General features: G+C 44.6%; 3 protein-coding genes across 4 annotated transcripts in view; all 3 read left to right on the top strand.

The window, feature by feature from the left end:
- Positions 1-175: 175 nt before the first annotated feature.
- LOC118214449 lies at positions 176-8,460 on the top strand. Its single transcript, XM_035394412.1, has 7 exons — positions 176-1,833; positions 3,095-3,165; positions 3,275-3,500; positions 3,911-5,766; positions 6,417-6,626; positions 7,493-7,595; positions 7,726-8,460. The coding sequence occupies exons 1-6, from the start codon at positions 1,488-1,490 to the stop codon at positions 7,592-7,594; spliced, it is 2,811 nt and encodes a 936-aa protein (XP_035250303.1). The 5' UTR covers positions 176-1,487; the 3' UTR covers position 7,595; positions 7,726-8,460.
- A 1,527-nt stretch (positions 8,461-9,987) lies between these two features.
- LOC118214530 (cystatin-like) lies at positions 9,988-12,651 on the top strand. Its single transcript, XM_035394561.1, has 3 exons — positions 9,988-10,368; positions 11,554-11,661; positions 11,782-12,651. The coding sequence occupies exons 1-3, from the start codon at positions 10,213-10,215 to the stop codon at positions 11,893-11,895; spliced, it is 378 nt and encodes a 125-aa protein (XP_035250452.1). The 5' UTR covers positions 9,988-10,212; the 3' UTR covers positions 11,896-12,651.
- Positions 12,652-17,652: 5,001 nt separating this feature from the next.
- LOC118214031 (B-cell CLL/lymphoma 9 protein-like) overlaps positions 17,653-27,982 on the top strand; it is a 58,766-nt gene continuing 48,436 nt past the window's right edge. Inside the window, exons 1-3 of one of the 2 annotated variants that reach the window (XM_035393420.1) lie at positions 17,653-17,737; positions 17,821-17,877; positions 18,191-18,289. The gene's annotated coding sequence lies outside the window, so the exon portion shown is untranslated. Of the gene's footprint in view, positions 17,738-17,820; positions 17,878-18,190; positions 18,290-20,081; positions 20,144-27,982 lie in introns of those variants that run through there. The other variant, XM_035393424.1, reaches the window with a different exon arrangement.

Genomic DNA, 27,982 nt, shown 5'->3' with positions numbered 1-27,982 from the left:
TTTCATATGCACTATATCGACTTGTCACCGCTCATTGAGAAAGACAACGCCGATGTTAGCAACCTATCTTGAAGCAGAAAAAATAACAGATGAAAAATAAACCACAAGATTTGAGTGGCAAGTCTTTTGTCCAATCACATTGTCCTGGATGGGAAATTCTTAAACGTGCGTGCTAGTAGCCTAGTAGACTGAATAGGGGAAGTTGTGGATATTGAAAGAAGTTAGGTTGTCATGTGGTAACCAGGGGAAGGCTACGAGTTAAAGAATAGGATAATTTATCTTATGACTGAGCCAAAGGAGAAAATGGCAGGGAGCTGGTGCTGATCACACTGACGTCGTTGAAGTTATCGAGTCTCCATTTGTTTTTTATTCATTTTGCTAAGCTGTCTCGTGGTTTGCGCTCTCCACCCCAATGTCCGTTTGCTAGCCGGCTACACCATGTAGCGAATTGTCAGCTACAGAAATCAAGTTAGAGAGGTAAGCCAAACTAGCTAGGGAGCTCGGAAGACGGGATATATTAATATTCAAATGTGCAAATTGATGCATTGAAACAACCATCCGCGGTTTCACTGGTGTAATACATTGTTTTTCTCATAAAGTCGCTAGCAAAACTAGTTAATTGATCTTGTTTAGTACGGGGTGATGGACCGGTATAGCCTAGTGCCTCCTGATTGGAATAGGCATTTGCATCTTCGTTTTGAGAATTAGCTAACTAGCTATCTCGAAACTTAATAATACAAACACTTAATTCAGTTAGATATCTTGAAGTAGTTACTTTTTAATAAAGTCATTATTCTGTCTTTAGTATGCATTCAAATAACTTAATTAGGCTATAGTTTCACGTTTCTAGCAAGCAGTAACTTTTGAGTATTTGTTTACAGGCATTATGTTTGATTATCAAAAGTCGAAGTACTCAGGGGTTGCATTTGTTTGAACTGAGGGGCTGTGTTTCGATGTCTAAAGTGGATGCGTTTGGCTCATAAATTAACGCCTTTGCCTGAATTGCCCGGGAATTTAGATTTGATAGTCTATGTATGTATGTAGCTAGCTAGCCATTTCATTTTATGTGCGTATAATTCTTGGTAGTTATTGCTTGTTAGTTGATTGTACGTTTACTTGGGGATTTTCCCAATCACCACTGGGTCTGTTTCATAATTTTTTGATCAGGATAGCGAGTTTCTCGAGTTTTCTGCTGTGGAATGCATGTAGCTTACTGTGGTTGCACAATTCTCGTATAACATTAGTGTCAGTAGGTAAGATTCTAAAGTTTGAGAATTGGGCAGAAGCAGAATCTCGTTTGGGACCACCGTCGGACTAAATTAGGCTACTGGAAAAGTTGCTTAGCGAAAAACGCGGATTCAGCACCTCAGGTTAAAGTGCTTTATTGGGTGGAACTGGAGGTGGACGTCTCTTTAACACTTACTGGCTTGGAAGAAGGAAGGAAAAACAAATTGGGAAAACCTCTGTAAACAGGAAAACTAAAGAAAATGGCCGGCGATTGCGCCTACGAAACGCATTATGTTAATGATGACACGTTTGGCAACAAGCAATTGTTCGGCAGAAATCAGGAACTCACAGTAGATGGTGTCCTGGACACAACGAAGGGTAGTAGCAAGTCGATTAAGGCGGTTGTCTCGTCACCTTACTTTGAAATAATAGACGGGGTTTTGTACAGAAAAAAGTTTGAAAAGGGATACATCAGGTACAGGGAAGTGTTGGACAGGAATCGACAACGCAGCGCGATCGCCGCTTCCCACGAAGAGCCGACAGGGAAGCGACACCACCCCTTGGATGACACCTATAAAACTGTGGCAGATAACTACTGGTGGGAAGGTAGGCATTTAATGTAGGCATGCATTATTGCCAGGAATTGCTTTTATATTCTATGCAAATGCTACAGTGTATTTCTATATTGTTGTCCTCGTATTGTATTTTATTATTTTTCTTACTGATATGGACCTATGTGTCTGAAATAAAGTTAAATTGAATTGATTGTTATAAATGTGAATAACCTATGGCAGTTAAAATTCTGGTGACGTCTGCTCATTACCGTGAAGCTGTGGTGATGGGAGAAATGTATCTGAGGGTTGCTGGGTGGCTCATCCAATAAGACATTTTCCAGTGCATGGTTGTACCCTCCAGTGTCACTTCACTGGCTACCTCTTGCTGCTAGCATCCAGTATAAAACCATAGTAGCCTACATGGCAGCGAATGGAACAGCTCCACCATACCAACAGTCAATATTTAGAACATTCACCGACCGCATCAATCTGTTCCACAACTTCCAGGTGACTGGCAGTCCCCTTGCTGCATGGTCACTTTTCCGATCTCACAATGCCTGCCTGTACTGGCTCCACAGCTGTGGAACATACTTCCCTTAGCCATCAGGAGAGCAGGATCATTTGCGGTCTTCACACAAAGATTCAAAACCCACCATTTCAGACTGTATCTTTGGTCCCCTCCCAACCATACCCTGTAACACTCCAACCTTTCTTTACTAGTTTAGGTTATGGTTCAAAGCAATGTGCTTCTGCGTTTTGTAGATCTCCAGCCCATGGGCCATAGATTTTTGTTGCCTTCTAAACTGTCTGCCTCACTGTGTATGGGGAAATGTGGCATCATCTACCTGGTCTATTGGTCTTCAACTTTCTAATTATTGACCTACTACTGGGAAGTTTGTAACTATCTCCTAATTTGCTGGGGTCTTGCCTTTCCCCTTATGGATGGATGTGTATTATCTTATTTTTATAACCCAGTGAAACAGGAAGTCATGAGAGACCACAATACAGTTGCCTGAATTTGAGGTTGACTTTAAAGTTGTTTAATGCAGAATTATATTGCTGGATTTTATTTAAAATAATTATTAGGGATGTGAATAATTTAGACACATTTTTGGGAAAATATGATTTAATCTTTTTTCTTTGAGCAATTGGCTTAGAGTTAAAGAATATAATTTTTTAAATTTAAGGACAATGTAGCTCATTACCTGTATTGTTTATTTTCTACAGCTTTGCTCATCTTTGAGTGTGTGATAATGTTTAGAGGGTGTTTGTGTTTCTCATTCTGCCATTGAAAATCTGCCTGTTTATTTCAGGGATGTATTTCCATATCCGGGAGTATGTTCTGGGCTGTCCACAGTGCCAGGCCCAGCAGAGGAGAGAGGAGGTGAGTCAGAGTCGTGAGGTGCCTGAGAAGTCTGAAGGGTGCTGTAAGTTCAGCTTTCGCCCAAACTGCCCGCTGCCCTGGTGAGCGACGGTCGCGCTTCTCTCGCCAGGTCCCAGACGAGCCCCGCGTTTCCAGGACGCTCGCATCCCACGGCAACGCTGTGCTCCTCAAGCTGAGCAGCCAGCGGGAGGCGGGGCTCTTCTGTGACATCACCCTTAAGACCGGCAGCCGGTCCTTCCCTGCCCACCGTGCGGTTTTGGCGGCCGTCAGCGAGTACTTCCAGGAGATCTTCGCTGAGATGGACACTGATGGACAGCCCACCATAAACCTCACTGGTACATCTGTCCCGCCACTTTTACTTTCTCTCCCTTTCTTTTGTTCTTTATCCTGAAGATCTATTTAAATTAGCATTATGCACTTGGCAGTGCTCCATCTCCTTTTTCTGGTAATTCCACACTGTGTTTGACAGTGTCTCTGTATTCCTTCACCCCGTTTGTGCTGTTGACCAGTATTTTTCAGTTCAGAGGTTTTTATTCACCTCTGACCGTCACCCCCTCGTTTTCTGTTGTCTTGGGTTGGAAATTAAATTGTGGCCCAGTGCCGGCCGATTTAAAGCCTGAATGAACTCTCTCTTCGCTTCCTTTCTTGCTGAAATTTGAAGTGCTCACACTGAAGTTGTGCCTTGGATGGAAAATGGGAGTAATATGCATGTTAACCCAGGCTGGTGCCTGTGTGTTTGCGGCAGGTTTCAGGGAGGAGAGCGTCCTGCCGTTGCTGGAGTTCTCCTACACCTCCACCCTGTCGCTGAGTGCGGGGGACCTGGCGGAGGTCTCCGCCCTGGCGCAGCACTTCCGCATGTGGCCCGCCGTGGAAGCCTGCAGGGCCATGCAGAGCGAGCGGGGTGGGGCCACGCCCAAACCCAGTGCGGGAAGCTTCCGCGAGCAGCCGCGTCCCACGGTTACCAGCAGAGCAGACGTCTTGCACAAGAAGAGGAATCGGGGGTGGAGTTTGGGGGAGCGGGATTCTGTTCAGAGCGGGGAGGGCCACATGCTTGGCTTTGATCGGAACTGTGACTGTTCGGCCGGGCGGGGCAGAGAGTGCCACACCCCCAGCAGCCCTGTCCACCGGCTGAAGCTGATGGACTTTAAGTCCCCCTCCAGCAAGCTGAAAACAGTCCCCCAAAACCCTCCCACTGGTACGCCTCTGTTCCAGACTCATACAGCCCCCCAGCAGAGCCCCCTGCTCTCCTGCTCCAAGACGTGCAGGCAGAGGCTAAGCTGGCAGGAGGCAGGACCGGGGCTTGGGGTGGGGCTTGGGGTGGAGTCAGCAGGGGCAGAGCCAGCAGGGGCAGAGCAGAGTGAGGAGGAGGGGCAGAGCTCCAGGGCGCAGGAGAAGTACAGGCTGCTGAGCATGCTGGGCCTGCAGAGGCGCAGCCTGTTGCCCCGCCCCGAGGAGCTGACTGGCTGGAGGCAGAAGAAGCGTCTGCGCAAGCCGAAGGTGAGCAGCTACGCGCTAACTGCCCCGCGCAAACCGCGAGCCCCACCCCACAGCAACGCCCCCGGCCTGCCCCTCAGTAACGGACCTGCCCCACCCAGTCACACTCTCCTGCTGGCTGTGATAAAGACTGAGCCCCCCGAGCCAATCAGCATGGAGGATATGAGGCTAGGTCAGGGCAGTGGGCGAGGCCGTGGGCGGAGCATGGCCAGCGTGGTCACAGAACATCGGGAACTGAGGCGTTCGGTCCGGGCCAGAATCGCCCCTCCGTGCAACTCTCCCCCCAGGCTGCCCCCCCTGGCCTGCTGGAAGCCTGTGCGAGTGAAGCAGGAGCCTGACGTCCCCCCGGTCTGTGCCCAGCCCCCCCCAGCACACGGCACACAGGCACGACCGCGGGGACGCCCACGCAAATACCCGCCTGGCAGTGCCAGCGTGCTGCGGGTACAGAGCGGCGTTCAGCCGGGCGGCGTGAGGCCGAGGGGCCGCCCAAGACGCGCGGGGAACCCCGGGCCCCCGCACCCCCTCTCCCACGGCCTGCTCAGGGCCATCAAAGAGGAGCCGGCCGACGCCCTGCCGGTGGCCCTGGCCACGCCCGCCCCCGTGCCTGCGGGGCGTCGCCAGCGCCTGAGCAAGCCGCCGCTCAAGCTGCTGGACCCAGGCTTTGTGTTCCCCCTCGGCAGGCCTGGTGTGGGCGTGAAGCAGGAGGAGGTGGCCCTGGACGTCTGGCAGGCGCGCCTGGGGCCCTTCGGCAGCGGCTCGGGGCCCGCCGGGACCCGCCATTCCCTCGGCAGGCCTGGTGTGGGCGTGAAGCAGGAGGAGGTGGCCCAGGATGTCTGGCAGGCGTGCCTGGGGCCCTTCGGCAGTGGCACGGGGCCCGCCGGGACCCGCCATTCCCTCCGCCAATCCCTCCGCCACGCCTCAGCCGGGCTCGGGTTCGACAGGAGGCAGATGCATGCTACAAATACAGATATGAAGGGGCCTTCGGCACCGCTGCTGAAGAAGAGGAGGGTACGGCGCAGGCTGTTGGACAGAGGGGCCGCGGGGGCCCTTCCCAAACCTGCCCTGCTCAGGGCCAACAAGACAAAGCGTGCGGGAGAACTACCAAAGGTACGCTGCGCTGGCGTAGGGAGTCTGTGAGAGAGTACAGCCTTTAAATCAAACAGCATATGCTTTACACCCTACAGGCCTCCCAGTTAGGGCTGAGGACAGTTTGTCGATTCGTCGATTGTCTGTTGTAAGCACGCATGTTGGATTTTAAATTGATCAAAAATAGTTTTTTTCTTTAATTTTCAAACCATTCAAAAAGATTTTGAGTAAAAGGGTAGGTTGGTGGGTGGGGCTTGTTGTCATTCACTTTAATGTTACCGTCAGTTGTAAAGATGGCCTACTTACAAAAGAGTGCCGCGTGGAATGATTTTGAAAAGCTCAATGAAAACTCTGTTCAGTGCAAAATATGTGCTGCCAAATTGCCATACCATGTGTCGACATCTATGATGCTAGCCCACCTAAGAAATGTTCCACACTCATTCAAGTAGTGGTGCGTTTTTATTAGCAGTATCCTACCTCAAACGGTAAAAAAAAACCTACTGTGTATTGCATTACAAATTTGAGGTGACGAAGTACTGTAATATTTTGTTGCATTTGTATTAAAAATGTCTTTGTTAAGGTTGACCGTTACCATCCAGAACTGGCAAAAACTCATGGAGTGATTGTGTGCATGTGAGCGCGCTGTGGTGACGCTTTTCCCATCCCTGCAGAATCTGCGCTCGACGCCCTCGTCGCGTCATCAGTGGTCGGCAGCGCTGGAGTCCGGCCGCCAGGCGCGCATGAAGCGGCTGAGGGAGCGGAGAAGCCACACCCCCGTGACATCACACACCTGCCTGCAGTGCAAGGCTGCGTATCGGAGCTGCGATGCCCTGATCATGCACCGCATTCGCCACATCGAGGGGAAACACTGGCCCTGCCCCGTACGTGCCCCGCCCTCCCTCACTTCCTGTCTCCCTCCCTAAATTCTGCCCTTTCTCCCTGGATGTGTCCCAGTACTAAAAATGTTTACCCCTTTCCTCCATTACTGCCTTGTCTCCTCCGTGCCCCAGAAAAAACTGATCTTGGTGTCCTCCCTCCCTCCAATGTCCCAGTATTGGAGGAGAGCTAGTGACTGTTTTTAGTGAGCATTAGGTATGTGACTGATTACCTGGAGTTAAATGCAGTGTCTCTGCAGAGCAAGACAGTGTTTAAAAATGCAGCTCTTTTCCAGACCAGCCAACTTTTATGCTATATTAGGTCCAAAAAGCAGTGCAAAGCTAGATGGCGATTGGAATGCTAGCAGCTGTGCATTGTGCAAAACTGCAGCTGAAAGTGTAGTTTGTCCTGGACATCTGCCATCTGAGACTGAGTGATTGACTGGTTGGGTGTTCCTTACACGTGTACTTTCATATGTGCGTGTGTTGTGTATGTGAGTGTGTGTGTGCTTTTTATGTCTGTGTGCGCATTTATGCTTGCACCTGAGACTGTGGGGCGACATAGCTCAGGAGGCAAGAGCAGTTGTCTAGCAGTCGAAGGGTTGCTGGTTCGATCCCCGCCCTGGACGTGTCGAAGTGTCCCTGAGCAAGACACCTAACTGCTCTGGTGAATGAGAGGCATCAATTGTAAAGCGCTTTGGATAAAAGCACTATATAAATGCAGTCCATTTACCATCCATTTACTGTGTGCGTGTGTGCGTGCGTGAGAGCGTGTGTGTGTAAGGTGGGCACAGTGGTGCGTGCGCTTGTGCGCCTGTGTGCGTAAGGTGGGCACAGCGGTGTGTAACCTGTCGGTGTCCCTTCCTCTCCAGCTGTGCAGTAAGACCTTTTTCCGGCAGCGGAATGTTCAGAGCCACATTCGCACACACGACCCAAAGCTCTACAAGTGCTCCCGCTGCATCTCCGCACCCTGAGGTCTGTCCCTGATTGGCCCTCATCCATGAGCAGAATTACACTTACATCCTGAGCATTGCATCTGTGTGTCTGTATCTATTAAATATTATTTCCTGTTTAACAAGCATCTCTCTCTCTCCCTCCATTTTAGGTAGATGCCATCTGGAATACTTTGGTTTAAGGAGGGTTTGCTTGTTATTTTTGAATGAATAAATACAATCTAATCAGATCATGGAAATGATAGTCAAATGGTAGATGCTGTTATTCTTGTTCTGCTGACCATTATTTTGTAAATCACCCAAATATGCTGTCTCCCTTTTACATTTAATAACTACTGAGGTAAAACTTGAACCACTTTGTTACTGTCTTGCTCAAGGTGTGGGCCTGTTGTAGAAATTGTAAATGAGCAGTAGATATTGGCAGTAGTTTTAATGTAATGAGGAATTTCCAATGCACTTGTACAGTCGCATTTTCATAAACCTAAGAATTACTTGTTAAAGTTGGTATGAATTGATTTTAGAACTGAAAATACTTGAAGGAAATGAACTTATGAATCTGTACTTATGAAGTCATGGCAAATTCTTGTCTATCAAAGGTTATGTTTAATGGTTTATTTAAAGGGGAAACCTGTCTGTGTGTGACTGACACAATTATGACTGAACTACAGCAGTTTTGTGTTTTATTTTTCAAAGAAAGCTGTAGTTTGTCTTTTTATATTTAAGATTTACTTAATATTTAATTTTAGGAGCATTCTTGAAATTTTACTGTTACAGAATTTTGTTTTAAACTGCAATTATGGAAGCATCGATTTCTGCTGAAATGTCAACGGTCTACTGAAACAGGTGAAAAAAAGAATAAAATTTAATATTTTAATGAATTTGCCTTACATGCTGACCACTGCTTGCCTGATTTCCTGTGTCTTGAATTACTTGTACTTGCCATTGACAGTATCCATCTGGTTTCATCTGTTGCTGTTGTTAAGGATCTCTGCCTGCCCTACTCTAGCATGGAGAAACAGGGCAGAGTTTATCCCCATTAGACTGGTAGAAACAGGGCAGTTTATCCCCGTTAGACTGGTAGAAACGGCAGTTTATCCTCGTTAGACTTGTGGAAACAGGGCAGTTTATCCCCGTTAGACTGGTAGAAACAGGGCAGAGTTTATCCTCGTTAGACTTGTGGAAACAGGGCAGTTTATCCTCGTTATACTGGTAAAAACAGGGCAATGTTTATCCCTGTCTGGCGTTTTGTAACTCCACGGAGAACATAAATCATGATAAATTTGATATGCTTGTCAAAGCAAGAATCCAGCAAACAAAATCCATGGACATTTTTAGTCCCAAAAACATATTAACTTGGAGAAACCTTGATAGAATGTCCAGTGTTTACTTAGAAATTCTCTGGAAGAATGATTGTTGTTCACTTCACTGTTACATACAAGCCAGAAGTGTTGTGTACCAAAGAATCTCTGGTTTATATAGATTTTCTGGAACAAACGGAGCCCACCTGTAAGCTTCTTTGAGCAGTGCTGGCCAAGCAGTCCCTCAGTATAGACAATGGTACTTGCAATGCCTCAACATGGACTGTAAAACTTTTGCCCAGTACACTGCATGCCAGTGGCAATCTGTTCTAGTGACTATTGAGAAGCATTTTATATAACGTTTTAAATAGTGTATCGGTTGTTCACCTTGCATAAAAGGACATGTTGTTTCTCCTGCGTAAACAACCTATAACTCTTTCAGTGTGCTTGCTGAACACTTTGCTCATGAGTTTCAACGTTTTTGAGACTTCATGCATACAAAGGTTGTTTTACACAAAAATGTATTTTGCTGTGGGTAAGTCTAAACAGAAGACATCTGGAGGCTGTGGAAGGAATCACTCATACGAGGGAATATTTGTGAGGTGTACAGTGAAAACAGCTTTAAATTCACAGCAAAGGGCTTGGTCAATCAAGAACTTGATCCCATTTTATATCGGTGATCATCTAAATTCTGAACATTCTCAAAATATTTTTATTATTCAGTATGCTTGTAAATAAAGTGTAGGCATACATAATATTAATATTTTGAGAATATTTTGGAATGTTGATGGGGGTGGAGTATTTTGTGAAAACTTCAATCAATTGACCTAAATGCTAATTGTTTTGTGGAATTTGAACGAGACTTTATCCTGCGTATTGGCTGTCACTGCATAGTGTGTCTAAACCTACCAGGCACAACCACACGCATGTGAGAAAAAAACTACCACTGTGTTTAGCATCTGTTACTTTTATTTAGTAATTCTTTAGAGTAATTCTGACTCTCAGAAAACAAACTCCCAAGGGTTACCTTTCAGAGGAGATCAGGATTGTGCCTGTTGTCTATAGGGTTCAAGAATAGCAACCAATTTATTTTGAATATGTCATTTTTAGGCTAGTGTTAAAAAATGGGGGTGCTCCTTAAGGAGTTAAGCAGTGCTGTGTGTCTGATGGGAGGTGGCGCAATGTACTCACAGTGCAGTGATGTCATTGCTGGCAGGGTGTGTGTGTGTCTGAAAGCCTTTCCTGGTTGGGAAACAGATTGAGGGTGTGGTAAGTGTGTCTCGGGTGTGACTGAGCACACAGGTGGTGCCAGGTTCCTTGTTATACCCCTCTCACTCAGTCATGGCTGCTTCAACTACCCCGCGGCTGGAGGACGTTGATCACAGTGACCCAGAGGTTTTGGCCTGCGCCTCTTTCGCCCTGGAAAGCCTGTCCCACCAGGACCCCCTCCACCCACGACACTACTCCATCACCAGGTTCCATTCCGTCCAGAGAGCCGTGAGTCTCAGCTACACCTCCAGTGCCCTCTACCACACCTGCAGAACCATTAGAGGGAAAGGGTGTGTGTGTGTATGTGTGTGATACTGCAGTGTTTTTCTGTTCTCTGATTAATATAATCAGCCCTTTTCCTCAAATCATCCCACCTGCAGTGGTTTCAGAGAAGGGTATTTGGAAGTTAGTAGATACAGTATGAGTATTTATGGGTTCTGCCAATGATATATGAAATTTGATCAGGTCAGATGAAATGGAGGCTTTGTGATTATTGTGCATTTTCAAATTAAGTTCTGTGCTCGTATCAGACTGCATAAAAGGACAACACCAAGTGCTGATATGAGTCAACTCCACAAAACATGGATTGCACTAAATTTGAGTGTTTGTAACTCTTTCTTAAATGTCTTAAACTGATTCATGCCTGTGATGATAACAAGCCAAGGAGTATCTATCAAAATACATGTAGGAGTAGGAAAAATGGAAAAATAAAGCGTGTGGCTCAGCCAGCATTTCTGCTGAGAGAAAGAAAAGCATAAAGGTGAACTTACACAGTATCTCAAGGTTGACAGAAAGGGGCAGGGCTTTGTGTTAGGTGAGTTAGCTCTAAGGTTTTGAGGGGTGAAACAGGTTGCTATGGGAAAGTTGCTGTGTTGTGTAGCTTAAAATGTACATAAAGCAATTTGTGCAAACTCCATATCTTACCAAATGTTTATTGCTGTCCTCAGGTATAACTATAACGTTATAATCCAGTATTTGGTCACCTGAGTATATCAGCCCAGACCTGCTGTACATGTACACATAGCACATAAAACACAGGTAGCCGTACAATTTCAAACTGCACCACTCTAAGAGTACATATCTTATGTAGACACCTCAACATTTCTCAGACTTTGTCCCATTACCGGCAGTGCTTCACTTATTTATTGCATTTTGGATTTTTATTTTACCATGTTAAACAAAGTAGTTTCTTTCTAAAGCATGCATGTACACATATTGTCCAAAACAGTGGAATTGCCTGTAGATATATCCAGTGTCTTTTTTCTCCTTCATGTAGCCAAACTTCAGTATTTTCTTGTTTATTATTTTGTTTACTGAGATTTTCAATATTTCCATGCCCAGGCTACATTGTATGACTATGGCAGATGTTAGGAAGATAACGTCCTGTGAATGATGCAGTGTTTAACCCTGTAGAATATTGGTGGGGGCCAGTATGACATGGACGTGGAGGTGACAAGTTGGCCCAAGATGAAAGAACAGCAGGATGGGGCTTCCCCTCAAACTCCACCCTCTGAGCAACAGGTACTACACATGTAGTACACTCCCTTACCTGGCCTGGTCATGTCCAGTCAGCAACTGGACAGACACCATACTGTCCAATAGGAATCCTCCTCATTATGCTGTCTGTTCTTTCTCTCTCAGGTGTCCCGGTGCCACTTTGTGGTTCTGAGTGTTCCCTGGAAGAATCAGCGGGTCCTTATCCAAAGTTCCTGTACCCCTGTGAGCAGCACAGCTTGCACTGATCCAACACCATGACCAGCTTTTGTTCAGTGTCAACTGCCAATATACACCACTGCTCTGCCTGCAGGAGTTTTAATGTGCTTTCAAACAAACAAATGCAACTTTCCTGTGGTCTGAAACTGAGGAAGGCCTTGCCACTGTAACTAATCATGTTTTCATCTACGGGTAAAAGAATCATCACATCCACTTGACTTTCTGTTGTGAATTTCATGGTAAAGATTCTGCCAGAATTCCAAAGTCCAGTGTGTATGGTCTGTTATAAAATTTCACATAAATACTGTATGCTAACACCATACCACCCACCAGTAGAGCTGTTGAGTTGGTGGGGCAAAGACAGCTCTGTCCTAGAGAGAAAGCCCACTTTCCTCAGGGGAACAAGTGTATTTCCCTAAAACATTGCATGACACATCGCTTAACACTCCAACCACATTTAAAACCATTTAAGATTGGGATTTTTTTTCAGCCTATGGTAAATTATGAGTGCAGTATATATAAAACAGAGGACAGTCAGACACTTTAGGAACCCATTTCCTCTGCTGTTTTCCATATTTACCAGTATGTGAACAGTCAGTTTGAAGTGGTATATCTACTGTCTTGTCATAAGGGGATTTTATTAGAAATACTGAATCATTGCCAGTTCATTCAAGAGTGCTGTATAGTACATACACACAATAGCAATGTGATAAGATGGCCACAAGATGGCATCCATTGCTTAGGATGAGTCTTAAGCAATAGCCATTGTGATATATTTTGTATAAAAACCTGTTAAAACAAAACATACAGTGGCCAATTGATTATCTGCACAATTATGAAAATTACGTTATTATTATTAGTGTATTGTAACTGAGAAATGATGTTTTTTAAAAGGTGAATATATGATGGATAACAACACTTAGCACACCAAAAAACTAAGATCACTGCTGTATGCATAAAAACGTATTGAGTAAGGATGAAGTGGGGTTCATTTTTTTAAATGTTATATTTCAATATGGCTTCTTTCTCCATTTTATGCCTTGAGTGGAGAAATGTTTCCATGTTTTGGAAGAATGGAGTTATGAACTCTGGAAAAATGATGACTTTTCTCATCAACATATCAGGGATACATAGTCACTCCACTGTCTGCTTTACCTAGCTGCAAGTTTGATGATATGACTGACAGACAAAGAGGAAGAAGACAGTGGTCAGGTTACACATGCAAACTTTACGGTCTTCCTGTCTAGCAGCCAGTCTGGTTTCAGCTGCAGAGAAATGCATGCAGCAGATCTCTGGATCTGTAATGAGAATTCAGTATGTCTGTAGTGAAAATGCAGTGCGTCTGTAATAAGAATGTAGTCTGTAGGGTGCTCATTTTTCTCTCTTGCACCAGCAGCCTTTATTTCTGTGTTGCAGAGGAAGAGAGTGAAATGTGCATAACCCCACTGCTAGATTAACTTAAATAACTATCAGCAACCTGAGTTCTGCTTCCCCCTGGCAGACTACACCAGACCAAATCAACATCAGGGGAAGTAAGCTGAGATCTTTCTCTGAGAGTACTCTGGGGGTTCGTACAGTGAATTTATGTACAATGTGCTTGGTGAAAACTCCTGAAGAGCAATGCTGTGTTTTTTGGTGCAGTATGTGAAAGATAAAGATACCCTGCCCAGTAATGGCTAAATTAGGAGGACCGCTGCGGGGAGGAAAGCTGAGAGTGAGTGGGGGGCGCTCTCATCTCTTAGGTGATGAGACCAAACAGCACAAAAGTAAACAAACTGCAAAACCACATCTCACATTCAGTAGACAAGCGTATTCAGCAGTAGCTCCTCAATGCAGTTGGTGTTAATTTACAAATGAGTTATAACTTGACCTAGTGTTGCCGATAGAGAGATTTACTTCCACAAATGGTTCCTTATGTTCTCACAGTTAAATGCACCTCTGTGTCGCATGGTGAGAATGTTCTGCCCTCAGCCCTGTCAAACACAAGCGCACAACATAAACTCTGTCCTCCAAACTTCATCCTGTTCCCTCCCTATTGATTTTATTAACTTAGGGCTGTCATTCCTGACTGCAGTGCAATGCATGTTTCTGATGTAATTGAAAACAGATTTCTGATGAACAGACTTTCTCCAACATCTCCAGTCCAGTCCAGATAGAGAGGAAAATGAAAACCCTTCAAAACAGCTGAATCCCAGCAAAGCTAAGCCTTGATCAATTCCACTTCTCTCAACCAAAGAAGACATCTCACACTGATATAGCACCCTGGCTGCAGTCATGTCTCTGTCTCCATCTCCACTTTAATATGACATATCTCCTGAATGTCTTCATCTGTGCTTCAAAATGATGCAGCTTACTATATCTGGTGATTATGGAGTGATGAGGACCCTGGGTTAAAAAAAAAGATCTAATTACATTTGGTATGGATTTACATTTGAATACATAGCCCTGAATACATATCTAACCAAATGACACAAACTGTTTTACACAAAAGGTGGAACGTAAGTGTTGAGAGGAATACTGTCAGTAAGCATTGGCCCTTGTAATGACTTTGGTTACGTAGATTTTGTATGATTCTAGTACTGAATGTCCCAGTGGTAGACATAACTCAAACCACTACTCAGAAGCTGGGTTTGTGGGGTTTCAGGATCACATCCTGTGATCTAAATGAATAACAATAAGACTTTGGACGCTGTGTCTACCACTAGGGGTAGGGTGCCTATGAGAAATCGAAGAGTTCTCTTTTCGCACTGCACAGCCTGTCATGTGAATACAGCAAGTCACTGGCTCACAGGTGAGAGCCTTTGAGGTGGGGAGGGCTGCAGGTGTGTTGGTCACTCCAGGTCAATAAAGGAAAGAAAACAGCATATGAGCATCACCCATGGCACACCTGCAGTGGGGCCCAGCTGGTGCTAATGTTTCTGTAGAACTGGTAAAGGCTCCATATTAATGAGGAAGACACACCAGGCCACACTGCATTTTGATTGTTAGCCCAGTATGAGAGGTGAGGTTACTTTAAATAGATGACTCATTCTTGGAGAGACTCCTCTTCCATGCTGATACATGGCACACACTGTGATTCACATGAGCCAAGAGTTACTGAAGCATGCTGAAACCCCACCTGGTGGCGTGACACTCCGCAGTACGTGCTTGACTATGACCAGCGCATAAATTCTAACGGCTTATCACATACTGCATTTTGTTGCTGCTGACACATCTTGCAATTATTATTCATCTAAAGGCTGTGTTTCAGATACAAAACCTGCCTCTGTACAAGCCATAGTTATGGAGTATCATATTGCCGTTGGAATGGGGGTGGTGGGGTGGGGGGTGTGTGTCCAGAGGGCAGTGAACCGGTCTCCCCCGCTCTTCAGATCATAATAGTTCAGCTCAGACTAAGACAGTGCAGTCACATCCCATTCTCAATGGAACCCTGGTCTTTAGCTCCGCCTCCATCCCTCCTCTCTTTTACAGAGTTAGTGGCAGGTATCTTTAACTCTTCAGCTCCTCTGCCTCTTTAAAGCACAATCGCGAGCAGTCACAAGCGCAGCCTTACTTCTCTGCTAACCCACAGTGGCAGTGTGCCATAAATCACAGGGCTCAGTCTCCTGCCCATACCCACTGCTCTACACTGCTGGGAACTGCTCTTCTTTATCTTTATCTTACACTGATTATTTGCCTGATATTTGACTGATCCCTGATTGTCAATAAATGAGCTGAATGGGAATGGGAAGATTCAACATTTTATTTCCAATTTATAATCAGCCTTTTCGTTTGATGGTTTAAACAGCTTAGAAATAATGTTTCATAATAAGCTCATTTTGAAATAAGCTTCTTAGAGTATCAGCGGTTGTGGAATCCTGCTCACATACAGAACCTCTGGTCACACTGAGGCTTCGCCCACATATGCACATACACAGCTGAGGTCAAAATGTATCTGACAGGTTGCAGAAATGCCAGGACATTCTGAAACCGAATGACCTGACTTACGGTCTTATCCCATTTCCTCCTAATGTGGTCAGAGCCTCAGCAGAAGCTCTTAAGAGCTTGATGGTGGATTGGTGTGGCTCTGTGCTGATTGTGGATTGGTGTGGCTCTGTGCTGATTGTGGATTGGTGTGGCTCTGTGCTGATTGTGGATTGGTGTGGCTCTGTGCTGATTGTGGATTGGTGTGGCTCTGTGCTGATTGTGGTTTGGTGTGGCTCTGTGCTGATTGTGGATTGGTGTGGCTCTGTGCTGATTGTGGATTGGTGTGGCTCTGTGCTGATTGTGGTTTGGTGTGGCTCTGTGCTGATTGTAGATTGGTGTGGCTGTGCTGATTGTGGATTGGTGTGGCTCTGTGCTGATTGTGGATTGGTGTGGCTCTGTGCTGATTGTGGTTTGGTGTGGCTCTGTGCTGATTGTGGATTGGTGTGGCTCTGTGCTGAATGTGGATTGGTGTGGCTGTGCTGATTGTGGATTTGTGTGGCTCTGTGCTGATTGTGGTTTGGTGTGGCTCTGTGCTGATTGTGGATTGGTGTGGCTCTATGCTGATTGTGGATTGGTGTGGCTCTGTGCTGATTGTGGTTTGGTGTGGCTCTGTGCTGATTGTGGATTGGTGTGGCTCTGTGCTGATTGTGGATTGGTGTGGCTCTGTGCTGATTGTGGATTGGTGTGGCTCTGTGCTGATTGTAGATTGGTGTGGCTGTGCTGATTGTGGATTGGTGTGGCTCTGTGCTGATTGTGGATTGGTGTGGCTCTGTGCTGATTGTGGTTTGGTGTGGCTCTGTGCTGATTGTGGATTGGTGTGGCTCTGTGCTGATTGTGCATTGGTGTGGCTCTGTGCTGATTGTGGTTTGGTGTGGCTCTGTGCTGATTGTGGTTTGGTGTGGCTCTGTGCTGATTGTGGATTGGTGTGGCTCTGTGCTGATTGTGGTTTGGTGTGGCTCTGTGCTGATTGTGGATTGGTGTGGCTCTGTGCTGATTGTGGATTGGTGTGGCTCTGTGCTGATTGTGGTTTGGTGTGGCTCTGTGCTGATTGTGGTTTGGTGTGGCTCTGTGCTGAATGTGGATTGGTATGGCTCTGTGCTGATTGTGGATTGGTGTGGCTCTGTGCTGATTATGGTTTGGTGTGGCTCTGTGCTGATTGTGGATTGGTGTGGCTCTGTGCTGATTGTGGATTGGTGTGGCTCTGTGCTGAATCTGGATTGGTGTGGCTGTGCTGAATGTGGATTGGCATTGTTTTGTGCTGAATATGGATTGGTACAGTTCTGTGCTGAATGTGGAGCATTGTTGTAGCATAGTGCATTATGACTCACACTATATCTTGGGTCCCCAATGGTCATGCAGGATTGCTCTTGTTTAGTTAATTTTCACTCAACTACAATAAACTTGATCTGATAGAGTATTTCTGGAAGATGGTTTCAAAGGGCATTTCTCAGTGTTATGTCAAGCATTAAAACTGTCATTTCCAAGGTAACTTCATAATTTTATTTAATCTTTCTATTTTCAACTGTCTGACAAAAATTTAAAAAAAGAGAATGAACCCTACGTTTTTAAGCCCTTGCTGTAAATGTGATCTGTGGCGTGTTTGTACAAATAAAAAGCTAAATTAGACTCTAACTTGTATCTGTTGAAATCTGCCCTTTTCTACACCTGTCTCAATTAGGCTTAATTGTTAGTTATTTCATTATCTCAGGTAATTTATTAATTAATTGAAAAGCTAATTAAATGGAAGGTTCTTTTTCAAAGGGCTTCTAGCAGATAATAATGAAAGGGATGCCAAATTCAGATCAGTATTCAATTAACAGCTCAATCAAACCTAATTAATCAAACTCAGCTGGAATAGAGACCAGCATGCTCAGCATGTTTGCAGGACCACAAATATTTCATTGCATGCAGGCAAAATGTACGGAGGCAGATTTGGGCCTAATGCATTTAACAATTCTTTTGTTTTATTTTGGATATCACCCAAGCACTTTCTTTTCACAGAGAAATACAGGTGTGACCTGACCTGGAGGTGGGAGGAGTCGAGATCAGGAGAGAAAGGTGAATGACGCATGATGGCAGTGAAGCTGTAATGGGATCTGTTTACATGCAGTGATGGATATTTGTGTGACACAAATGCATACTTTGGTTAGAGCCCAGCTGAGAGTGTTTTTTGGTGAATTGCATTTGGATGTCCTCCACTGGGCTGTCTGCTGTATTGTATTTATGCACATTTGTGAATCTGCTCACAGGGATCGGAGCTTGAGCAAAGCAGTGAGTTGTATTCACTGCTAAAAAAGGAAAAGTTTGCAGGAAAACTGCACCTTGGTGTTTATTTTCTTTTATGATTTCTTTGTTCATATCCTAAAATAAGCAGACCACTCTAATAAAAGTGGTAGAAAACTAGAAACCAGTTCTTGGCAGTGGCGTGAAGACTGGACTGGCATCAGACGAGGAGTTTCCCACAGGAGGGGTGAGTCTTGTTGATCAGTATGTCTCTGATTTTGAGTATAATGTGGCATGTGCAAAGGTTTGGGCACCCTGTCAGTCAGTACTTAGTAGAATCTCCTTTGGCAGAGATCAGTTTCCAAATGTGTCTTATAGCCAGCGAACAGTCTTTCAATTCTTGCATTAGGAATCATTAACCTACTCTTCCTTACATAACCCTTCTAGTTCAGAAATATTCTTAGGTTTTCTTGCATGCACTGCATGTTTACAATCTTTCATTCCTTTGCATAGTTCATGGTTGATTTTGAGGGAAGTCCTGGATCATTGTATTTAAACTCTTTTCAGCTTCAGTTTCTTCACTCACTCTGGGACATTAGCTTCTAGGATTTGTTGATATGTAGTTGAAGTCCTTTCTTCCTTACACCCACACAATATTTTCTGTGACACTGGCTGCCACAGAGACCAAAGATCTGACCCCATGCATTATGGTTGGCAAGAAGTTCTTTCTTGAATTGCTTCCCATTTTCGTCTCCAGATGATGTATATTTGTTGGTTTTGGTCAAAGAATTACTTTTATTTTCAGACCACAGCACTTCTCAGGCTTATCTTAGTGTTGTGTTGCATATTTCACACATTGACTTTTGTAATGATATTGCAACTCTTCCATGCATTTCTGTGTAAGCAACACTGAACAGTGGACCAGTGTCACTAAATGTTTCTGCTGGTCATCTGCAGTGATGTGTGGGTTTTATTTTGCATACCTGACCTTGACTTCAACAGTTCCCCACAATGTTTCTGACAGTGCAAATTCCAAGATGGAAGATCGTTTAGATCTTCTCATAACCTTCTCTTGCTATGTAAGAGTCAATTATATTTATTTTCAAGGCCTCGGTTAGTTGTGTAGAGGAGCCCATTGTTGCTGAGAGTAAGTATAAGAATGTGAGAAGTTAGAAGGGTCAGAATATTTATTAAACTCTGGAATTGTCTTGACCTAATTTAAGAACTAACAAGTCAATCAAGTCAAACAAGTCAAGTTTTGAGATCTTTTTTAAAATAAGAAGAAAGCATTACTGGATCAAATGGAAGGCTACATTTACTATTTTATTTTTTTCAAACTGCTAAACTCAGCAAATAGTAATTGTGCGTTAAAACGTGCAGAAATATGTTAGAAGTAAGCTGCAGTTTGTGGTACCTCCTTTTCACTCAGAGACTCAACGAGACATGCGATCTGACCAGGGGTGACCAAACTTTGTGCGCACCACTGTATGCATGTGTGTGTTCTGGAGGAAGTGCAGAATGAGTGCATTGTTTTCCCATCATTAGAGTGACAGTAAGCCCACAGCCTCTGCTGCATGCTGCAGCTATTTATGTGTGCATGTCAGAGTCAGGGGCTCGCACATTCTGAAGGGGAGAGGGAGGGAGAGAGAAAAGGAGTGGGTTTAGAGACAGTCTTGTTTGTGGCTTGTCAGCAATTGCTTGAGACAAGCTTCCCCCCATGTGTGAAAGCTACTTGGGTGAATGCCTGGGCCATACCAAGTGCGATGAACCGGGAGGGGGAGCCATAAGAAAAACGGATCAGACTGGAGCAGACAATAGGCCCCTCAAGTGTTCCCCCCAAGTCGCTTTGATGTTGTCCTAGTGTCCCGATGCTGAGGGGGACCGGCGATTGCAGGGAGAAGGTCTTTGTGTGGATGTGTGCACTTTTCTCCAGAGCAACAAAAGGAACAGGGAAAAAGAAGAAAGAGAGAGAAAGAGGGAGAGAGAGAGAGAGGAGAGGGGGAATACAGAGAGAAAGGGAAAATGAGTCCATAGATGCTGTGCGTCTGTGTGAGAGAGAAAGCCAGATTAAGCGTGGCAGAGGGAGAGAGAGACAGCAGAGGTAAGAAATCTATTGTCACCTAAAATCTCTTGTGCTGTGGACTGAAGTGAGATGTTGATTTTTGGTGGTTTGGTTTGGTGTGAGTCTGTTGTGCAGAGGGGTTGTGAGAAAATGGGCTGGGATTTGCAAAATGTCACTGGAAAGTGGAAAGTGTGGCTTTCAGTCTAAAATGGAATACCCCCCATGCCAGCATTTACCCCCCCCCCCCCCCCCCCACAATAGACTGAGCAAAGGCAAGCAGGGGGGGGGCTTTGAAGAATGTGTTCATATGTTTCTGTGGCATAACTGGACTGTTTCTGAGTACCTCTGCTCTTGTGTCGTGTGCAATTTTGGGGGGAAAGAATCCATTTTTCTTGGGACCTGGGGGGTTGGTTTGTTGGCGTAGCGACAGAAGACAGACAGGTTTCATATAGCCAATAAAACAACTGCAGCAATTCCTGTGTGTCTGCAGCTTGCTTTCTTTCCTCCTCCTATCCTTTTTTTTCTCCTCTCTCACTCCAGCAAGAGGGGTCTGAGGATAGCCCTCTCTCACTCAGTGTTTCTCAGACATGTATGTGACGGGTGTGAATATTTTTGGAGATACTGAGAGAGGCTATCTTAATTCATTGATCACTGGGACGGATGTGGTTTGCATTGGAGTAACTTATATATTCTACAGGAAATAGAAGGTCTAGGAATATATCTTTACAGTGTAATAAACTCTGCTTTTGTGCACATACTGTACATCAACCCCAGTTTTTTAGACTCACCCAACTCTAAGGTCGGGACGTCCCGTTTGGAGTCAGTTCATTGAACATTCATGCTGTTACTGTGCAGAAGGAGGGGCGGGGGTGTGTTCTGTTGAACGCAGTAACACTTAACATTGTGGAATTCAGAGCTAATTCTGACAAACATTTCTTTTGCATGTGTGCTCAAGCTTCATGGTGTGTACCCCTGAAAAAGCTCTGCACAGCTCAGGGAAAGGTGCAGCATTAAGAGCAATTAAGAGGAATGTTTGAGCACCAGTTGGGCTGATGTGACACCTGCTCAAAACTTCAGACAACTGCATTGCTTCAGCCTTCACATGCCATCACTGCTGCTCTTTCACCTGCTGCCCCAGGCTACATCTGTGTGACTACATTTCCCACAATACCTGGTGGCATGGGTTACAGCTGTATGACTACAGCTGTGTGACTACATTTCCCACAATGCCTGCTGTCCTAGGCTACTGCTGTGACATTTCCTGTAGTACTTACTTCTGTCAGCTATGTCTGTGACTATCCCCTCGTCCAAATTCACCTCCTAATCACTCGCCCTCTGTGTGTTGAGTTACGTGTCACAAACGTAAGGGTCACTCATAAAGTGAGGGCTGGCATCAATCGGCGATAGGGAGCATAAGAAGCAGCAGGTGTGGGATGCACTTCTGGTCTGCTCTGGCAAACCCTGATGGGAATTTACAAATAATTAATTATTATCAATAATAAATCATCACCACTTAAAAGAATATCAGTTACCAGTTGGACACAGTGGGCTGCTTTGAACCACCATATTTACATTACAAATAATAATTGCAATTTTGATTGGTGTTATCCATAAATTTTAATCAACGGAATCATTTGAGACAACACGTTTGCAAACAAGACAATACTGTGATGACCATGATAATTGTTTTTTCAAAAGGTATGACATGCCAGTCAAATTACATTTGAATGTGTTTAGCTCTGCCATGCTTCAATGACTTTGATAACGGCATTTAGCAATGCAATGGCTGCTGGGTCAGCACTTGCTTTTAAGCCAGCACTTTAATTTCCTTATTATTGGAGCATTGGAGGGCCCAGCAGCCTCTACCCCTCTCTCAGTTCTGGGACAACCCTTGTACTCGATGGTGACTCTTGTGAAAGCACACAATGAGTGTTCGTGTGTAGGCGAAGTGATTAGGAGGTGAATTAGGACCGGGGGTGTGTTTCCCCATAATACCTACTGCCCAGAGCTAGGCAGTGCGACTACATTTCCTACCATAACTGCTGCTGTAATTTGCAGTGAAGGAATGATGGCTATGTGCCGTTAGTTTAATGCCCTGGCTACAATTTTGAGCTTTTGCCTGTTCGATTACCTGAGCTGAATCACTGGCTGACTGCATGAATGTATGCATGCTCACCAAATGAGGGAGTTCCTCCGTGGCAAAACGAGAAACGGTGCTGCCTGTTCTCCCCCACCCCTCACCCCCCAGTCAGCTAAAGAGACTACAGGCCTGTTAAGGGAAACACAAATTGTGTTACAGAAAGTGCGGCAGAAGCAGGATATACAGGGTCTGTTTGTGAGGTGGTCATTTCTGAGCAGCGATGTGGAGCAGTGGTTAGGTTGCAGGACATCTGACCAGAGGGTTGCCAGTTTGGAGCTTCAGTGGGGGACAGCCTAAGTACAGACATATTTCAGTACATGTTCCTACTTAGAATCAGCAATATGCAAATTGTATGCTGTATATTTCCCAGAACTGAATGCATACATAATTAACATGTACAAATGTAGTCATTTGGCAGAGATTTTTAGCCAAAACGACGTACAAATGTACATTTAAGCAAAGCAAACTCCGCTAGTGCTAGAGATGATTTGGGAAGGTTGTTCCATCATCGGGGGAAGATGGCAGGGAAGAGCCAGGCTGCTAGGAGCTGGGTGTTCAAAAGAGATGGGATGGCCAACTGAGGGAGAGCACGTGGAACGCAGGGGTCAGGTTGGAGTGTATGGTGTTTCAAGACGGGATGGGATTCACAGTTTGGTACGCCAGGGCAATTTTATTCAAATGCAGGCATCCACTGAACGCCTGTGAGGGATGGTCCAAAGTGCAGTAGCATGAGTGAAATTTCCTGGGTTAAAGACCAGGTGGGCAGCAGCATTCTGGTACAGCTGCAGTGGCCATAATGCAATGTAGTTTAAGAGTAGTTCTGATAAATAAAACAAACCTGCCAAAGCCGCTTGTGTTACACAATGCTCGAATGGACACAACTGGTCCAGTGGTCTCGTTTTCATTCACTTTGAGAGGGCAATTTTAATTTTAGAAAACTGTTTGAATTAAGTGTCAGTTGTATTCTATTCAATATGCTGTTTTGCCTTTTTTGTTGCCAGGGTAACGTAGGAGTAGGATTCAGATCAGCTCTCCTGTTTTCTGAAGGGATAGATCACAGCTGATATGTGACTACCCCCCTTCACTTAATTGTGCTCGCTATAAATGGGTTGAAGCATGTTTGAGACTCATTCTACCGTTGACAAGGCTGGCTGAGTCTACTACTGAATTTGAATGGTTATTGTAGATAGGTAATGCATAGTTAACTTGTATATCAGGGCTAATCAATGTTATATAAACAAGCTGTCTGTTTTCATACAGTCATTCAAAACAAGTAAGCTAATTCATATAGTTGTATTAGGAGTAGTAGAATTTTTCACTAGGCGCAGCTGACGCTCACCAAGTTTCATGATGCTTAATCTATGTGTCTTCCCACTAAAACATCAAGCATCTATCCACATAAGCCCATAAGTGCGATAGATTCACCTCAGCTTTCCTTTCTTCACTCTCTCAGTCCAGTCTGCTGCAGTGTCTCAAGCTCTCTCACCATTTAATTTCATCATTTTCATGTCTGCACCCAATCTATCTGTCTTTCTGATCTGAAGTGGTGGCCCTCCTTTTAATGTTTTTACTCCCTTTTCTCCCGATCATATTCATCAGCAGTCACTGCCACAATCTCCTCTAACAATTTGAGAAAGTGAAGACAAGAACATACTCTCCCCAAAACATGTTCTGTCAGCTGCCACTTCTAATCACATTACAGTTTGCAAGTTGGGTTTGCGTGGACTTGAGTCAGAAAACACTTCATATGCAGCTTAAAAGGTTGACTTGCAGGTGCCCAGTTGGCCACTTGCTGGTCCATGATGAGATACTGTAGTCCATCCAGTCAATTGCACGTTGCTGTTGGCCACAGTCTTCTGTGGCACGGCCCAAATTTGATGGAGCCCATCCATGCACTGTCTCACAGCCTTAACAGTATGAGCCACCCAGCAGCCCAACATCACACATACTTTATAAAAAATTTATATTTGTGACTCAGATCAAAACACAGTGCTCTTGGGACTAAATGTAGTAATATTATGATTATTATTATTATTATTAAAAATGTCATTAGCATTTTTCTTCTCAATAATAATACTCTTATTAATTGAATTATTCATAATCATAATAATCCTAATCACGTTAGCTACCATGATTTATTTCACATATAAATGCTCTGGGGGATTTTTATCGCTGGTTGTTGGTTTACTTTTCCAGACTAATTTCCTTAATCTTCATGAAACAATATGCTAATTTATTAGCTGAAATAAAGCAGTTGCTTGGATGCCCTTTTTATGGAAATATTTACTTTTCCTGTGAGCCCCGTGCTCTGTGTAGTAATGCTCCCTCAGGCGTGTGCAGAGCTACGTCTTTACTTTAAAAAAGGACTCTTTGAAATGATCCTCCTGGACAATATGATTCAAAGCTTGAGGTAAATCCGTTTGGTAGTTTTCAATAAGTAAATAGTGAAATGGGATTTTTAGAAATGTTATTGAATTTAGAAATTGGATCTTTTTTGTCTAGGACCAGAGGTTCAGTGGAGAGTGTTCAAAGAGGATAAATGGCTTTATTCTTCACAGTTGTCAAATATCTAATGCATAAATTATGCCTGTAAACCCTCTCTACCGCAAACACAAAAGGCCCTTGACAATGCATTTACTTAGATGACAGTTTAGTTAATGCAAGGTTATGAAATGCCTGGCTGTGATTGTTTCATTATATCCTTGTTACCTTGGGAAATCTGTTTGGCAAAATCAACAGTGATATATAAGCAATGCAGTGTTTTCTGTCCCTAATGTTTGATACTTTGCCTGTAGTCTGTGGACTAATAACTTTTTTAATGTGTCTAGATGCGAAAACTATGCCTGCCTGGGTGACTTCTCCTGAGAACAGATTGGAAATGTATTTTGTGGTTTATCAGGCTCACTTATGGAGATGGGGGGAGGGGCAGGCACGATCTCCTGGGTTTAAACGCTCATTTGTATTCATGACAGAGCGGAGAGAGAGACCACAGACAGCGGCAGTATGGTGTGTGTCTGGAAGGAGTCAGGAGTCAGGACGTGACACCAACCTGCAGCATCAGAGCTGACAACAGCCAAGCAAATAGCCTTGATCCAGCATCCTGCAGAGCCACAGGCATCATGCATGATTTACATGTATAAATACAGGAGATCTCAGGAAATCATTGCCTTTAGACTGTCCCACATGCACCTGGAATAAAACAGTAAAATATCAGTAAGATTACCTTCAGTGTTATTAACCACTGAGACCAGCTTACAAAGCAAATGAACTCAGATAACAAGGGCAAGAAACAGGTTGGGATGGGCTGGTGAGTGGTAATTGTTCATCACCAGGCTAGGCCGGAAGATGGGTATGGGGGCATTGGTGTATCTGGCCTCGCAGATTTCATGGCTTAGCACAGGGGTAACGCCTCCAAAAACTGGATGTGTGTAGCCCTACAGAAATACATTGTGAAATGTTTCTGCAAAATGCATTTTCACTAATGGGCCCAAACTTGACAACTCAGTGGACCCTTTACAGAAGACACAGTGATGTGCTTCTCGTCTCAGTTACTCCAGCTCACATACATCTGGTTATGGGTATTCGGGCTTGACATTGGGTTTAGTTTGCATATATTTTCCATTCATTCAGCAACTGAAGGAACTGATCAGCTTTATTTAGGCAAGCCAATAAAACCACTTCTCAAAAGGAAAACACACATTTCTCACTGCAGTGAACTCCTCCTGTCCTGACTGCTCAAATTGCCCACACACCATATCTGCATGTGGGCGGTAGTGTAGTCTAATGGGAAAGGAGCTGGTCTTGTAATCTAAAGGTCACAGGTTCGAATCCCAGGTAGGCCACTGCCGTTGTACCCTGAGTAAGGTACTTAACCTGCATTTGCGTCAGTATATATCCAGCTGTGTAAATGCCATGTAAATGCTACGTGAAAAGTTGTATAAGTCGCTCTGGATAAGAGAGTCTGCTAAATGCATGTAATGCAATTTCAGGAAGAGAGCGTGGGAAAGCAGGTGATAAATATTAAGCCCAATTAAATCTGCATGCAAAATGTCTGCGCTGTGTGGCTGTAAGTAGGCTAACGGAGGGCTCATGCTCCTCTCCGGGGTGAGATTTTATTTTGCTGAGCTAGGTGCTACTGCAGTCGGGAAGCTGTTTAACAGCAGTGAACTACAACCTGTGAAAACTTGTGGTGAGAGGAGTCGGGGAAGAGCAGGTTCCCGGTCCTGTGTGAGACCAAGGTGCCCAGGCAAATGCCTGAGATCACCTGGGACATGTACACACTGTTATAAGTGCCCTGCAGGTAAGGGTGCAGTGGCTGGTTCTGCCTCAGGGTCACTCCCTGTAGCCACCACCATTACCGTCTTATAACTCAGCAGAAGTCATCAGACCAGTGTGCACAGTGAATGCACTGTGTTTTAGAGCTGGATGCTTGGTGAAGTAATTCAGGTTAGACTGTATCTGGATGTTTGGTGTGGTGATATAGTATTCAGGTTACCAATTAAGGGAACATAATCTTAGTCAACAACCAGTGAAAACAGAAATCACCAGGGCACCGTTGCTATGATAAGCATCTCTTCCACCTTGCTCTATTATAGCCCACCTTAAGTCACTGGCAGTAGGGTTTGTAAAATAATTTCCCTCAAGCTTGCAGGAGCAGTATCTGTGGGAGACATCACTTCCCAGCTAAATGGATAAAACGAGAGATTGAAAGAAAGTATAATAACGAGAGAGTGATGAACAGTTGCCATGGAGTCACAGTCTGCATCCATTTGTGAAGGCTGTCACAAATAAGAATGTGTGCAGTGATGCCAGGCTCTGTACCCTGCCCTTCTGGGGGGGGAGGGGGGGTCACTCAGGGGATCATGGTTAATGCGCGAGTCTTGCAAAGCAAGCAGTCAGAGTGATTTTTATTTTATTTTCATTTTATAATCGGTCCTGTTCAACATGAGCCTGACCTTGATACATAAGCTGCACCATTCTGTGCGCTGTGCTGCTTGGATGAGCTGTGAAAATGTTTTTTAAAAACAGGGTGCATGTGGGTGAACCATTCTATTAAGTTTCTGTAAAATACATTTCTGTTCTCTAATGGGCCCAACCTTGACAACTCAATGGACCCTTTACAGAAGACACAGTGATATGCTTCTGGTCTCAGTTATTCTAGCACACATACAGTACATCTGGTTATGAGTAGTCAGGCATGACATTGGGTTTAGTCTGCATATATTTTCCATCCATTCAGGCAACTGAAGAAACTGATCAGTTTTATTTCGGCAAGCCAATAAAACCACTTCTCAAAAGAAAAACAAACAAAAAAAATGCTGTGCTGTTGTGCAAACTACAACTGTACCCAGGCTACTAGTTAGCATAATGGTGTTAGCAGTTGAAGATGAACTCAGTCTCGCTGAAAAGAAAGAAAAACTTGTTCATGAAATATAAAAGTGTTTTTTGTATGAACTGTGATTTTACTAGCTAGACAGCGAGAAACATTTGAACATCATTGGCTAACATGCACACAGTACTACAGACATGCACACACACGCACACACACCCCCACACACACGCACATGAAGCACACACCCACAGCTCATGGACAAAATCTCCAGGCTGGGGGCTGGAGACGGGGGAGGGGCTGTTAGTCCTTTGTTGTCACACTGGGGTGAGCAGGCCTGTGGGGGAGTACTATTAAATTCATATATACAGTATATTAATATTAGTGCATTCTGCAGAACTGCATGTCA

The sequence above is a fragment of the Anguilla anguilla genome, chromosome 15, assembly GCF_013347855.1.
Source record: "Anguilla anguilla isolate fAngAng1 chromosome 15, fAngAng1.pri, whole genome shotgun sequence".
NCBI classification, from domain to species: Eukaryota; Metazoa; Chordata; class Actinopteri; order Anguilliformes; family Anguillidae; genus Anguilla; species Anguilla anguilla.
The sequence above is the reverse complement of the archived record's forward strand: the minus strand, read 5'-3'. Positions and strand labels throughout refer to the sequence as shown.

What these genes read in the sequence shown, in the direction of transcription:
- LOC118214530 (XM_035394561.1), top strand. Translation starts at nt 10,213, where the DNA reads ATGGCTGCTTCAACTACCCCGCGGCTGGAGGACGTTGATCACAGTGAC. An exon ending in TCCATTCCGTCCAGAGAGCC is followed by an intron (nt 10,369 to 11,553) that starts GTGAGTCTCAGC and finishes TTAACCCTGTAG; the next exon opens with AATATTGGTGGGGGCCAGTA. An exon ending in CTCCACCCTCTGAGCAACAG is followed by an intron (nt 11,662 to 11,781) that starts GTACTACACATG and finishes TTTCTCTCTCAG; the next exon opens with GTGTCCCGGTGCCACTTTGT.
- LOC118214449 (XM_035394412.1), top strand. Translation starts at nt 1,488, where the DNA reads ATGGCCGGCGATTGCGCCTACGAAACGCATTATGTTAATGATGACACG. An exon ending in GTGCGGGAGAACTACCAAAG is followed by an intron (nt 5,767 to 6,416) that starts GTACGCTGCGCT and finishes CCATCCCTGCAG; the next exon opens with AATCTGCGCTCGACGCCCTC. An exon ending in GGAAACACTGGCCCTGCCCC is followed by an intron (nt 6,627 to 7,492) that starts GTACGTGCCCCG and finishes CTTCCTCTCCAG; the next exon opens with CTGTGCAGTAAGACCTTTTT.